The following is a 14,810-nucleotide window of genomic DNA, read 5'->3' as shown; positions in this document are numbered from 1 at the left end:
CCCACCCCCACCAATAAAAGTTCCGTTCCTATTTGGTATCACCCACACCAATGCCAAAGGCAGACCTCAATTATCATCCAACTGAAGGGGAGCAGTTGTCCCTTCTCTCCCCTCTTGATCACTGGCTGAAATCCACTTGCTCTGCAAGGATTAGGTGTTGCCTCCTTCCTCACGACTAACATGCCATAGTGATTTCTCCCTCTTCTAAATCCTTTCCATTTACTCTGTTCAGACTTTATACTGTTTGGCACTTTGTCAATGATAGCATCCTCCATAAAAATAATATGCTTTTAGTACATTATTTAAAACTTCATTATATACGGTTTGTAATATTAACTTTCTTATGTGTGTGTTTAAAGTTATTTTTGAAGTAAAATGTAAGGTCTTTCTGGTCAAAGTCTGTGACTCCTTTTCTTTTTGTGTGTTGCTAGACAAAGGCATCCTGGTAGTGGTGAAGATGAGTACTTTTAGGCAGCTCACAGAGCTGATCTCACTTTGAGCACCATGGGAGGTAAAGACCTCAGGGTAGTTGGCCTGTTGTGCAGCTAAAGTGTTTGGAAAGCCAGAACAAAGTGAAAGGAAGACCCTAGAGTGGGTCAGTTTTCTGCCAAAGATAGAGAATATAGCTATAGAATGCTCCCAGCCTACAGTGTAGAGCTGTTGTTGGGAAGCGGCTGCTCAGCCAGTGGCTGTATGCCCTAGCCTCTCATGCAGTTGGACTACATGACTAGTTCTTGCCAATGGAGTGTGAGTAGAAATGATGTCAGCCACTTCCATAACTGTCCCATAAAAACCTCCTACTATCCCCCTGCCTGCCAGCTGTATGTCAATACTCGAAGGCATATTAAAAGCCATGTTGTTAAAGGGTGTGTCAGCTTGGATCCCTGAATACCTATATAAAGCAGAGCCCTACTGTAGATTGGATATTAAGCGAGCAAGGAATATATTTCTGGGTTATGTTAGGTCATTGAAACAAATGACCGATTATTTGTTTCAGCAGTTAGCATAACCTTATTTGGAACAGATGACCTCTCTGTTGTGACTGGAGTGAACTGGATATTGTTGGACTGTTTGCTGGCACTCAGTAATGCCACAGAGAAAGAAGTCTAAAGACAATCTAATTTACCCCTGTGGTTTGTGACTTGCTTATTATATTAACTTTTAAGTTAAACTCAGCCATCTTTGAAATGATTATAGTCTTGATAATGACAGTATCGATATGGTAATCATAAGAATCCAGAATAAGTCCTTTGAAATTGGCTGTATCACGTAAAGCATGTACAATGTCTTTTTAAAGGTGAGATAAAGAGTTACTGTAAAACAAAATGCTGGAATAGGAACAGCTCCGGCCTCCAGCTCCCAGCATGAGTGACACAGAAGACGGGCGATTTCTGCATTTTCAACTGAGATACCGGGTTCATCTCACTGGGGCGTGTCGGACAGTTGGCGCTGGTCCGCATGTGCAGCCCGATCAGCCAGAGCTGAAGCAGGGCGAGGCATCGCCTCACCTGGGAAGCACAAGGGGGAAGGGAATTCCTTTTCCTAGTCAAAGGAAATTGAGACACACAACACCTGGAAAATCGGGTAACTCCCACTTTAATACTGTGCTTTACCAAGGGTCACACCTGGCTTTACCACACCTGGCCCAGAGTGTCCCATGCCCACGGAGCCTCCCTCATTGCTAGCACAGGAGTCTGAGATCTAACTGTAAGGTGGCAGCCAGGCTGGGGGAGGGGCATCTGCCATTGCTGAGGCTTAAGTAGGTAAACAAAGCCTCCGGGAAGCTCAAATTGGGTGGAACCCACCACAGCTCAAGGAGGCCGGCCTGCCTCTGTAGACTCCTCCTCTGGGGACAGGGCATAGCTAAACAAAAAGCAGCAGAAACCTCAGCAGAGGTAAATGACCCTGTCTGACAGCTTTGAAGACAGCAGTGGATCTCCCAGCACAGAGGTTGAGATCTGAGAATGGACAGACTGCCTGCTCAAGTGGGTCCCTGACCCCTGAGTAGCCTAACTGGGAAACATCCCCCACTAGGTGCAGACTGACACTTCACACCTGACATGGCGGGGTACACCCCTGAGACGAAGCTTCCAGAGCAACAATCAGACAGCAACACTTGCTGTTCAGCAACATTCTATCTTCTGCAGCCTCTGCTGCTGATACCCAGGCAAACAGGGTCTGGAGTAGACCTCAAGCAAATTCCAACAGACATGCAGCTGAGGGTCCTGACTATTAGAAGGAAAACTAACAAACAGAAAGGGCATCCACACCAAAACCCCATGAGTAAGTCACCATCATCAAAGACCACAGGCAGATAAAACCACAAAGATGGGGAAAAAGCAGTGCAGAAAAGCTGGAAATTCAAAAAATCAGAGCACATCTCCCCCTCCAAAGGAATGCAGCTCATTGCCAGCAACGGAACAAAGCTGGATGGAGAATGACTTTGACGAGTTGAGAGAAGAAGTCCTCAGTTGATCAAACTTCTCAGAGCTAAAGGAGGAACTACGTAACCAGCACAAAGAAACTAAAAACCTTAAAAAAAAAATGGATGAATGGAAAACTAGAATAATCAATGAAGAGAAGACCTTAAAAGAACTGATAGAGATGAAAACCATAACACGAGAACTACATGACAAACACACAAGCTTCAGTAACCAACTCGATCAACTGGAAGAAAGAGTATCAGCGATTGAAGATCAAATGAATGAAATGAAGCAAGAAGAGAAGTATAGAGAAAAAAGAGTAAAAAGAAATGAACAAAACCTCCAAGAAATATGGGATTATGTGAAAAGACCAAATCTATGTCTGATTGATGTGCCTGAAAGTGACAGGGAAAATGGAACCAAGTTAGAAAACACTCTGCAGGATATCATCAAGGAGAACTTCCCCAACTAGTAAGGCAGGCCAACATTCAAATTCAGGAAATACAGAGAATGCCACAAAGATACTCCTTGAGAAGAGCAACTCCAAGACACATAATTGTCAGATTCACCAAAGTTGAAATGAAGGAAAAAATGTTAAGGGCAGCCAGAGAGAAAGGTCAGGTTACACAAAAAGGGAAGCCCATCAGACTAACAGCATATCTCTCAGCAGAAACTCTCCAAGCCAGAAGAGAGTGGGGGCCAATATTCAACATTCTTAAAGAAAAGAATTTTCAACCCAGAATTTCATATCCAGCCAAATTAAGTTTCATAAGTGAAGGAGAAATAAAATCCTTTACAGACAAGCAAATGCTGAGAGATTTTGTCACCATGAGGCCTGCCCTACAAGAGATCCTGAAGGAAGCACTAAACATGGAAAGGAGCAACAGGTACTAGCCATTGCAAAAATGTGTCAAAATGTAAAGTCTATCAATGCTAGGAAGAAACTGCATCAACTAGCGAGCAAAATAACCAGCTAAGATCATAATGACAGGATCAAGTTCACACATAACAATATGAACCTTAAATGTAAATGGAGTAAAAGGTCCAATTAAAAGGCACAGACTGGCAAATTGGATAAAGAGTCAAGACCCATCAGTTTGCTGTATTCAGGAAACCCATCTCACATGCAGAGACACACATAGGCTCAAAATAAAGGGATGGAGGAAGATCTACCAAGCAAATGGAAAACAAAAAAAAGCAGGGGTTGCAATCCTAGTCTCTGATAAAACAGACTTTAAACTATCAAAGATCAAAAGAGACAAAGAAGGTCATTACATAATGGTAAAGGGATCAATTCATCAGGAAGAGCTAACTATCCTAAATATATATGCACCCAATACAGGAGCACCCAGATTCATAAAGCAAGTCCTTAGAGACTTACAAAGAGACTTAGACTCCCATACAATAATAATGGGAGACTTTAACACCCCACTGTCAACATTAGACAGATCAACGAGACAGAAAGTTAACAAGGATATCCAGGAATTGAACTCAACTCTGCACCAAGCGGACCTAATAGACATTTACAGAACTCTCCACCCCAAATCAACAGAATATACATTCTTCTCAGCACCACATCACACTTATTCCAAAATTGACCACATAATTGGAAGTAAAGCACTCCTCAGCAAATGTAAAAGAACAGAAATTATAACAAACTGTCTCTCAGAACACAGTGCAATCAAACTAGAGCTCAGGACTAAGAAACTCAATCAAAACCACTCAACTACACGGAAACTGAACAACCTGCTCCTGAATGACTACTGGGTACATAACGAAATGAAGGTAGAAATAAAGATGTTCTTTGAAACCAATGAGAACAAAGATACAACATACCAGAATCTCTGGGACACATTTAAAGCAGTGTGTAGAGGGAAATTTATAGCACTAAATGCCCACAAGAGAAAGCTGGAAAGATCTAAAATTGACACCCTAACATCACAATTAAAAGAATTAGAGAAGCAAGAGCAAACACATTCAAAAGCTAATAGAAGGCAAGAAATAACTAAGATCAGAGCAGAACTGAAGGAGATAGAGACACAAAAAAACCTCCAAAAAATCAGTGAATCCTGGAGCTGGTTTTTTGAAAAGATCAACAAAATTGATAGACCACTAGCAAGACTAATAAAGAAGAGAGAAGAATCAAATAGATGCAATAAAAAATGATAAAGGGGATATCACCACGGACCCCAGAGAAATACAAACTACCATCAGAGAATACTATAAACACCTCTACGCAAATCAACTAGAAAACCTAGAAGAAATGGATAATTTCCTGGACACTTACACTCTCCCAAGACTAAACCAGGAAGAAGTTGAATCCCTGAATAGACCAATAGCAGGCTCTGAAATTGAGGCAACAAGTTAATAGCCTACCAACCAAAGGAAGTCCAGGACCAGATAGATTCACAGCTGAATTCTACCAGAGGTACAAGGAGGAGTTGGTACCATTCCTTCTGAAACTATTCCAATCAATAGAAAAAGAGGGAATCCTCCCTAATTCGTTTTATGAGGCCAATATCATCCTGATACCAAAGCCTGACAGAGATACAACAAAAAAAGAGAATTTTAGACCAATATCCCTGACGAACATCTATGCAAAAGTCCTCAATAAAACACTGGCAAACCGAATCCAGCAGCACATCAAAAAGCTTATCCACCATGATCAAGTGGGCTTCATCCCTGGGATGCAAGGATGGTTCAACATATGCAAATCAAAAAACATAATCCAGCATATAAACAGAACCAAAGACAAAAACCACATGATTATCTCAATAGATGCAGAAAAGGCCTTTGACAAAATTCAACAGCCCTTCATGCTAAAAACGCTCAATAAATTCAGTATTGATGGAACGTATTTCAAAATAATAAGAACTATTTATGACAAACCCACAGCCAATATCATACTGAATGGGCAAAAACTGGAAGTATTCCCTTTGAAAACTGGCACGAGACAGGGATGCCCTCTCTCACCACTCGTATTCAACATAGTGTTGGAAGTTCTGGCTAGGGCAATCAGGCAAGAGAAAGAAATCAAGGTTATTCAGTTAGGAAAATAAGTCAAATTGTCCCTGTTTGCAGATGACATGATTGTATATTTAGAAAATCCCACTGACTCAGCCCAAAATCTCCTTAAGCTGATAAGCAACTTCAGCAAAGTCTCAGGATAAAAAATCAATGCATAAAAATCACAAGTATTCTTATACACCAGTAACAGACAGAGAGCCAAATCATGAATGAACTTCCATTCACAATAGTTTCAAAGAGAATAAAATATCTAGGAATCCAACTTACAAGGGATGTAAAGGACCTCTTCAAGGAGAACTACAAACCACTGCTCAGTGAAATAAAAGAGGACACAAACAAATGGAAGAACATACCATACTCATGGATAGGAAGACTCAATATCATGAAAATGGCCATACTGCCCAAGGTAATTTATACATTCAATGCCATCCCCATTAAGTTACCAATTACTTTCTTCACAGAAGTGGAAAAAACTTATTTAAAGTTCATATGGAACCAAAAAAGACCCCACATTGCCAAGACAATCCTAAGTCAAAAGAACAAGGCTGGAGGCATCATGCTACCTGACTTCAAACTATATTACAAGGCTACAGTAACCAAAACAGCATAGTACTGGTACCAAAACAGAGATATAGGCCAATGGAACAGAACAGAGCCCTCAGAAATAATACCACACATCTACAGTCATCTGATCTTTGACAAACCTGACAAAAACAAGAAATGGGGAAAGGATTCCCTATTTAATAAATGGTGCTGGGAAAATTGGCTAGCCGTAAGTAGAAAGCTGAAGCTGGATCCTTTCCTTACTCCTTGTATGAAAATTAATTCAAATGGATTAGAGACTTAAATGTTAGACCTAAAACTATAAAAACCCTAGAGGAAAACCTAGGTAATACCATTCAGGACATAGGCATGGGCAAGGACTTCATGTCTAAAATACCAAAAGCAACGGCAACAAAAGCCAAAATTGACAAATGGGATCTAATTAAACTAAAGAGCTTCTGCACAGCAAAAGAAACTACCATCAGAGTGAACAGGCAACCTACAGAATGGGAGAAAATTTTTGCAATCTACTCATCCAACAAAGGGCTAATATCCAGAACCTATAAAGAACTCAATCAAATTTACAAGAAAAAAACAAACAACCCCATCAAAAAGTGGGCAAAGGATATGAACAGACATTTCTCAAAAGAAGACATTCATACAGCCAACAGACACATGAAAAAATGTTCATCACCACTCGCCATCAGAGAAACGCAAATCAAAACCACAATGAGATACCATCACACACCAGTTAGAAAGCCAATCATTAAAAAATCAGGAAACAACAGGTGCTGGAGAGGATGTGCAGAAATAGGAACACTTTTACACTGTTGGTGGGATTGTAAACCAGTTCAACCATTATGGAAAACAGTGTGGCGATTCCTCAAGGATCTAGAACCAGAAATACCATTTGACCCAGCCATCCCATTACTGGGGATATACCCAAAGGATTATAAGTCATGCTGCTATAAAGACACATGGACACGTACATTTATTGTGGCACTATTGACACTAGCAAAGACTTGGAATCAACCCAAATGTCCATCAGTGACAGACTGGATTAAGAAAATGTGGCACATATACACCATGGAATACTATGCAGCCATAAAAAAGGATGAGTTCGTATCCTTTGTAGAGACATGGATGCAGCTGGAAACCATCATTCTCAGCAAACTATCACAAGAACAGAAAACCAAATACCGCATGTTCTCACTCACAGGTGGGAACTGAACAATGAGATCACTTGAACACAGTAAAGAGAACAGGACACACCAGGTCCTACTGTGGGGTGTGGGGCGGAGGGATAGCATTAGGAGATATACCTAATGTAAATGACAAGTTAATGGGTGCAGCACACCAACATGGTACATGTATACATATGTAAGAAACCTGCACGTTGTGCACATGTACCCTAGAACTTAAAGTATAATAAAAAAAAATTGCAAAAAAAAAAAAAAGAAATTGTGGTATATATGTATGATGGAATACTAGTCAGCCATAAAAAGTAATAAAATAATGGCATTCGCAGCAACCTGGATGGAATTGGAGACCATTATTCTAAGTGAAGTAACTCAGGAATGGAAAACCAAACATTGCGTGTTCTCTCTCATAAGTGGGAGCTAAGCTACGAGGATGCAAAGGCACAAGAATGATACATTGAACTTTGGGGACTTAAGAGAAAGGATGGGAGGGAAGTGAGCAATAAAAGATTACTCATTGGGTACAGTGTATACTGCTCAGGTGATGGGTGCACCAAAATCTCACAAATCACCACTAAAGAACTTATTCATGTAACAAAATGCCACCTCTGCCCTAAAAACCTACAAAAATAAAATAAAATAATATCACTATCAGAAAAAAAAAATGCCACTGTTTTCTCTTTCTGGAATTTCTTCTTTTTATTTCTGAAAATGCAATGCAGACTAGCCACCAACATGAAGCTACATTTGTATGGAGGCAGCCTGGATGCTGTCAAGATAAATTAGTTCTGCTTCTATGATTGCATGTCCTTTGAGTGTGTGTATTTCTGCCAACCTCAGAATTTTAGGCGTTTCCGATTTCATCCATGTGCTTTGACAGGCTACAGTGAAACTCACATTATAGAGAAATAAACCTTCTCTTTTCACATTCTAGGAATTTCAGCGATGATAAAAATTTTTAGCCAGATCAATTGCAATTTAAATCCAATTTTTTTCTTGGAGTAGAGTATATTACAGAGAATAAAAGAGGGCGCGGTGGCTCACACCTGTAATCCCAGCACTTTGGGAGGCTGAGGCGGGCAGATCACAAAGTCAGGAGATCGAGACCGTCTTGGCTAACACGGAAAAATACAAAAAATTAGCCGGGTGTGGTGGCACATGCCTGTAGTCCCAGCTACTTGGGAGGGTGAGGCAGGAGAATCGCTTGAACCTGGAGGCAGAGGTTGCAGTGAGCCAAGATTGCGCCACTGTACTCCAGCCTGGGCAACAAAGTGAGACTCCGTCTCAAAAAAAAAAAAAAAAAAAAGAAAAGAAAAGAACAGTTCTTTTAACTATTCTGTTTTTTTAAATAAAGTCCAATATATATAGAATTTTAAATCTCCGTCTTAAAAATAAGTTACTCTCTTGCCTTGAGGATAAAGTCCGCACTTCTAAACATGATTCATTTGTTCTTCTTGTCCAGGCTCTTGTTTACCTCAGTGTTCCACCCTCCTACCACTGTGCATCTTGCATTCTATGCAGCAGCCACTCTGAATTCCTTTCCATTTCTCCGGTGTGCTTTGCTTTGTCTCATCTCCTGCCTTTGCACACACAGGTCCCTCTGCCAAGGTGCAGTACCCACCTCCTCCCTCCCTCTCCATTCTCCTTAGCTTACTTCCACTCAGTCTTCAGGTCCCAGCTTAGATGTAATTTCTTTCCCAGAAAGAAATTATAAGGTGTTAAGTCTTGAAAGACTTAAATTAATGATCAGTTATTAAGTTAATGATTAAGTTAATGATCAATTTAAGTTAATGATCAGTGTTCTTTAGAATGTAGGCTTTGTAAGGTCAGGGTAGATCTTTTTGATGCTAACATTAATGCATATCATAGTATACAGAACATAGTACATGCTCAGAAAATATTAACTGAATGTTGCTGAATCTAGAACAATCCTCATATGATGTTGTGGTCTACGACATCACATAGAAAATGATGTTACTGACCTACTAACCAAAGGACACTTGTCTTGAATTATGTTATCCCCAGGATCACCTGAGGCCAAAAGAACTAAAGTAGTGAAAGAGTAGGGCATAGGACATAAGTTGTCCTTTGTATAGTAAATAATTGTATTCAGTGACCAAATTCATGACTTTAAACTCATTATATACTAACTGACTGAAATAGGGTAATAGAGACTGACTTTTAAAAAAAAAAGGTCAAAGGCCGGGCGCGGTGGCTCAAGCCTGTAATCCCAGCACTTTGGGAGGCCGAGACGGGCGGATCACGAGGTCAGGAGATCGAGACCATCCTGGCTAACACGGTGAAACCCCGTCTCTACTAAAAATACAAAAACTAGCCGGGCGAGGTGGCGGGCGCCTGTAGTCCCAGCTACTCGGGAGGCTGAGGCAGGAGAATGGCGTAAACCCGGGAGGCGGAGCTTGCAGTGAGCTGAGATCTGGCCACTGCACTCCAGTCCGGGCGACAGAGCGAGACTCCGCCTCAAAAAAAAAAAAAAAAAAAAAAAAAAGGTCAAAAATAACATACACACAATTTACAAAAGAAACCCTTCTCTGATTTGGATAATTTAGGCTTGCAAGATTTGTTTCTTCTAATCTAGACATTCAGGGGAAACCATCCGGCAGCAGCAGACCAGATGCTCCTCTCTGGGCAACCATCACTGCTTGCCAGCATATGCTCATTGATTTTGGAGTTCCTCTTTGAACTAACATTCGACTTGATCCAGAGTATTTCTGAGCTTGTATATTTTGCTGTCTCAAAATTTGCTCTTGATATTAATCTCTCCATCCTCCCTCTTCCATGTGGCCTTGTATTTCTAATCACGACCATCCACAATAATCTTCCTGCTTCAAGCTTCACACTTGTATAATGACAGGTGGTGTCAAACCAAGCTGTCCTCCACATTCCCAGGACAGAAACCTGTGGCTGCTGCCATTTCCACCACCATCATGGCAATGCTCTTGGCAGACTCAAAGCCTCGGAACCTGGCACTCAAATGCCAAGGCTTCTGGGAGTATGGCAGGCATTGAGGTACGGGGATAGGCTCGGTGGGGAGAGGGAATGTTTGCCTGTAACTATTTCTCTGACATACATAAATATAGCAGAACTAGGGAGACTTTAAAAAAATGGCAGCATGGCAATCAGAATTTTTCTTTGGCCACAGACTGTGATGTAGAAGAAGAAAAGCTCTCAGCTCTACACCACAGCATCATCGGTTTACCAGTGCATTCTCACTCACAGGGCTGGAGGGAGAAGGCTCATACAAGGGTGTTTGCTAGGGCCAGTTGACCAGAAAGTATTATTGAAAGTCTTAAATGGATAATGAGAGATATTTTTGTATATTACATGTACAAATGCTTAGCAATCCATGGCTGGGTTACCTTGTGTAACTGATAATACTGGAAGGCACCAACTCCACCTTGTTCTTCTGCAGTCCAGAGCACCAGCCGCAGAGTCCTCTTTGGACGCAGCCCTGGGAAAATAATAAAACAAAAAAAGTGATACTTTAGTTGATTTTGAATTTTATAAAAAAATGGCAGGGTCCCTCATCTGCCACGTGGAGGCAGGAGGAAATCAGAGGCACTCATCTCTCACTGGTGTGGTTACCTCCTTCAGGGTATGGCTGGCAAAACAAAGAGCAACTTCAGGGCTGATCTTCAGCCCAAGTTAATGGAGAAAGGGGTTGTGACAAATGCAGTTTGCAGGCCAGAAAGTGAGAGCCTCTCATCACATCCTTAACTGGATATCCTGCCCAGAAGAACCCAATGAATGGCCAAGATCAGTGAGATACTAGATCATATCTGGAAGATGCAGTTAGGACGACCCCAAGCAGATTGTGGGGTCTTTCAATGATCTTAATTGAAATTAAATCGTTTGGGTCTACTTAAGGATAAGCCGTGTAGGGGATGACTTTTTAGTCTAAACATACAAGCATAGCTAGATGCCCATGCTATCTTCAGTAATGTAATAACTGAAAAGCAGATTCAACAGTTATGCTTCCCCATGGCCAATTTCTTCTCCTACTTGGAAATAGAAGGTCATTCCCTTAAGGTCAATGAAAATTAATTGAATGAAGATGATATCTATTGAACCTTATTACTGCACAAACAGCTTGGTGGCAATTTTATTGACTTGTGATACACAAATTTGTATCCTGGACTTGTTCAAGTTTATGGCAGATGTGGTGGATCCAGAACTATTTTTGGCTGACAATGTCTGCTCAGTAAAAGTTACCTACAAGGAAGCTCTGTTTCTGAAGTTAAAAAAATGGTGAAAGAGTGTGCTAAAAGTGCTACTTTGTGACCAAGAATTAATACCTGTTCTGATTCAGACTGATAATGGCATTTCTGAGAAATAACAAAGGCAGAAAATGTGAAGCTGTGCTTAAATCTTATTAAGAGGATTCGTTTTCCCACCTCCTCATGGGGAGCCATAGGAAGGGTTAAAATGGACTTTGAGTGGCTCTGAGATGGACACACCCCATATCTCAAGTATAATCACATATGTGCTGCCACCCAGGTATATGGCCCTTGAAGGAGCCAGCTGGCTAGCTGCAGCCTGGATGACAAATGCTCCTGGGACACAGAGCTCTCTCCTGTCTCTTACAGGCTTCAAGAGGCACTCTCCTTTCCTAAGCCTAGTGCTAAGGAGCTGAAAAGGAGGAGCTATACTTTTTTATGAAATTGAATATAGTTGTGAAATCACTTTATACTTCAGCATGTTAACATAATTTAAAAAGCATAGGTTTAGGATGCAGGCTGACCATAGTTGCAGTTAAAACATGGACAAGCAATTTCTACATTCAGTTCCTCAGCAATCCTATTGGTGTTTCCATCGAAGTCCATATAGAATCCAACTTCTCATCTTGGCCACTACTGTGGTCTAAACCCCCACCCTCTGTTGTCTGGATTGCTGCAGTGGCCTCCTAACTGGGCTTGTTGCTGAAGTCCTCACCTCTCTTCAGGTGATGCTCCACACTGTAACCAGGAGAGTGTTTGCAAAACCTAAGCCAGATCATATCATTTCTTGGCTCAAAACCTCCAATAACCAGAAGTAAGCTTCTGGAAGACAGGGATCTATGCTTTTTATTCATTGTAATGTCGCCAATTCCTAGATTGTTTGACACATATTAGGTGCCCAATAAATGGTACTGAAGGAACAAATAAATGCAAAGCTTAGTATCTTGATTAGAATGAAATTTGAAGCCACTTCTCCAGTCTCATCTTCTAAAAGTCTTCTGCTAGCTCATTCCCAGGCAAGGTGTTGTATTTGAAAAAGGCAGACAGATCTGGTGAATCCTGCTATCATTTGGCACTAGCTGTGTAACTACTGGGAAATTTATCTACCTGAAATTATGCCTCTTAACTCTTCTCAAATGGAATGAGATGTGATAACACATGTAAGACAAACCTGGGGCTGGCATGTAATTGGCATTCAATAAGTAACAATAAAACCACATAACACACTTTCACCTCACAGAGTAGAAGGAATATCTAAATGCCCAGAGAGGAAATTCTTCCAAAGGCCTTTGAATACTTGGAGAACAAGAATTCCAGAGTGCCCACTGCTTGCTCTACCAAGTCAAACTACCTGCCCACATTCCTAGCATAAACTTACTAAACTGTTGTCTGAGGAGGAAATCTAATCAGGATTGCTAAAGATAACAATCTTTGGTTTCTTTCAAAGGAATGTGCTTAAAGTCAGTTTAAATGAAATGACTTGCTTGTAACAGGTAAAAATAAGAAAGGATAAAGTACTATTATTGTTTATATGCTGCAAATAAAAATTCTGAACATTTTTTAAATCCACAAGAAAAGGAAAAAATACACTTTCTTTTTACATATCTGTGCACCTACCAGTAAAATACTACCAAATTATTAAAATGACAAAATTCTCTAAATTAGAACAAACAGGCAGCACAGGCTGTAGAATATTCATTTTTAAAAAGCAAACGCTCTGAATATCCCCATAGATTTTGTGTGCCACATGAAAGTTATTATCCTATAGGGATAGTCTCCTTTACATTCCAAATCAGTCACATGGCCAGTGATGTATTAAGGTAATAAAGAGGTAATTGATTTGAAGTGAGGAATGCTAAGGCCTCAGCACAACAACAGCATAGTTGGTGCATAGCTCGCCCTGAAAAGACTAACAAGCCTGCTCAAGCCCTTGAGAAGCTTAGCACCCATGTGCAGGGAACCCTAGCACCTACTTGACAGAGTGAAGGCCTTAGGAAGAAGTTAGGAAGCCAGTGGATTAGCAAATATTGAGTCCAAAGTCTCTTTCTACTCTGACAGTCTGATTGTCCCTGAACCTGAGAGAAATGCGTGAGCCTTCATTCAACAACTAGACCTTAAACCTAGTGGGGAGTTCAGGTCCCCTCTCTACCCAAATCCATGATGGACAGTGTGGAGTACAGAAAGGCATTGGCTGTGGAGTCTGAATGAGCCGTGTTTCACTCCCGGCTCTGCCGCTTCTGGCTCTGTGAGATTAGATGAATTATAATACCTAATCTCTTCATCTATATAATAAGGAAAATGGTAATTGCCTGATGGGATTGTTATGAAAGTTAAATGAAACAAGGCAAATATATATCAAGCATAGTCCCTTGCACATAGTAGGTTTTCAAGAATTGTTTATTAGCTTTTCTCTCCATCACTCTAGACCTTTCTGGTCAGTGCCAACAGTCTCCTGGGAGAGCGTGTGGTAGAACTAGGTGAGACGCATGGTCCTCAGGCCACTTCTTTAGGAGCCCCAGAACACTTTTGTTTATACAGAATGCCTAAGCCCAGTCAAGGGAAAAAACAGATTTCATCTAACCTGTAGGAAAACACATAATTTCTTTCAGTACAAAAAGCTCCCTCATCCCAATATAGAGCATATCCAAATCTAAATAAATAGAAACAAGTTCTTCCCTTTTAAAATGAGGGCCAATCAGAATGTTTAGTTTTTGGATAAAGTCAAAAGGCTAAATATATCTGAAATCTGAAGACAACTGATATAAGGACATCTATATTTATCATTTTCAAATGATAGAATTTATTGTGTATCTTAAATCCAAACTAGTTTGAAAAACCGTAAGTCTTAAATATATACAAGAAAGCAACAACAAAAACAATAATAAAGCAATAACAATGGTAGCAACAAAACAAGTGATATGAGGTCAAATGTATGGAATTAATTCTGTGGCAGATTTGGGGTAAGTGGAAGCTCTGTTGTAAGCTGGCCCCTATTCTGTCATGGCTTGGTAGCATGCAGCTCCAGTCCAAGGCAAGCACATGAGAGAAAGTCCTAGAATTAGAAGAGGCAGGGAGGACCCTGCTGAGTCTTAGCTGGTTAGGAGTCAGGTCTCATTGAGGTTTTGTGAGGGGAGAGGCAATCAGTTCTCCTATAAATGTATAGAAGGTACCAGAGATGCCTTGACCTCCTGGAATCTACAGTACCACTTCCAGATAATACAACAGTTTATAGCCATCATGGTTTTCCTTTAAAACAACATCAACTACGAATCATGTGTCAGAACTTGGTTTTGGTTTATGAAATAGGATATACATGCATTTCATTTTCATTTCATTGAGGAGAATACTAATACCAGGGGGAAGAGAAATTATGAAAAAAATTT

At 40.6% G+C, this 14,810-nt stretch overlaps 1 protein-coding gene and 1 long non-coding RNA gene across 3 annotated transcripts in view; one reads left to right on the top strand and one right to left on the bottom strand.

Moving 5' to 3' along the window:
* Positions 1–14,810, bottom strand: part of CPQ (carboxypeptidase Q) — a 502,032-nt gene that overhangs the window by 105,917 nt on the left and 381,305 nt on the right. For both annotated transcript variants that reach the window (XM_030937692.1, XM_030937691.1), the window contains exon 6: positions 10,570–10,661. In XM_030937692.1, the coding sequence (XP_030793552.1) occupies positions 10,570–10,661 (92 nt within the window). The remainder of the gene's footprint in view (positions 1–10,569; positions 10,662–14,810) is intronic.
* LOC115899642 overlaps positions 1–14,810 on the top strand; it is a 475,756-nt gene that overhangs the window by 393,242 nt on the left and 67,704 nt on the right. The window lies entirely within an intron of this gene.

The sequence above is a fragment of the Rhinopithecus roxellana genome, chromosome 9, assembly GCF_007565055.1.
Source record: "Rhinopithecus roxellana isolate Shanxi Qingling chromosome 9, ASM756505v1, whole genome shotgun sequence".
NCBI lineage: Eukaryota > Metazoa > Chordata > Mammalia > Primates > Cercopithecidae > Rhinopithecus > Rhinopithecus roxellana.
Note: the sequence above shows the minus strand (reverse complement) of the source record. Positions and strands in the feature narration are given on the sequence as shown.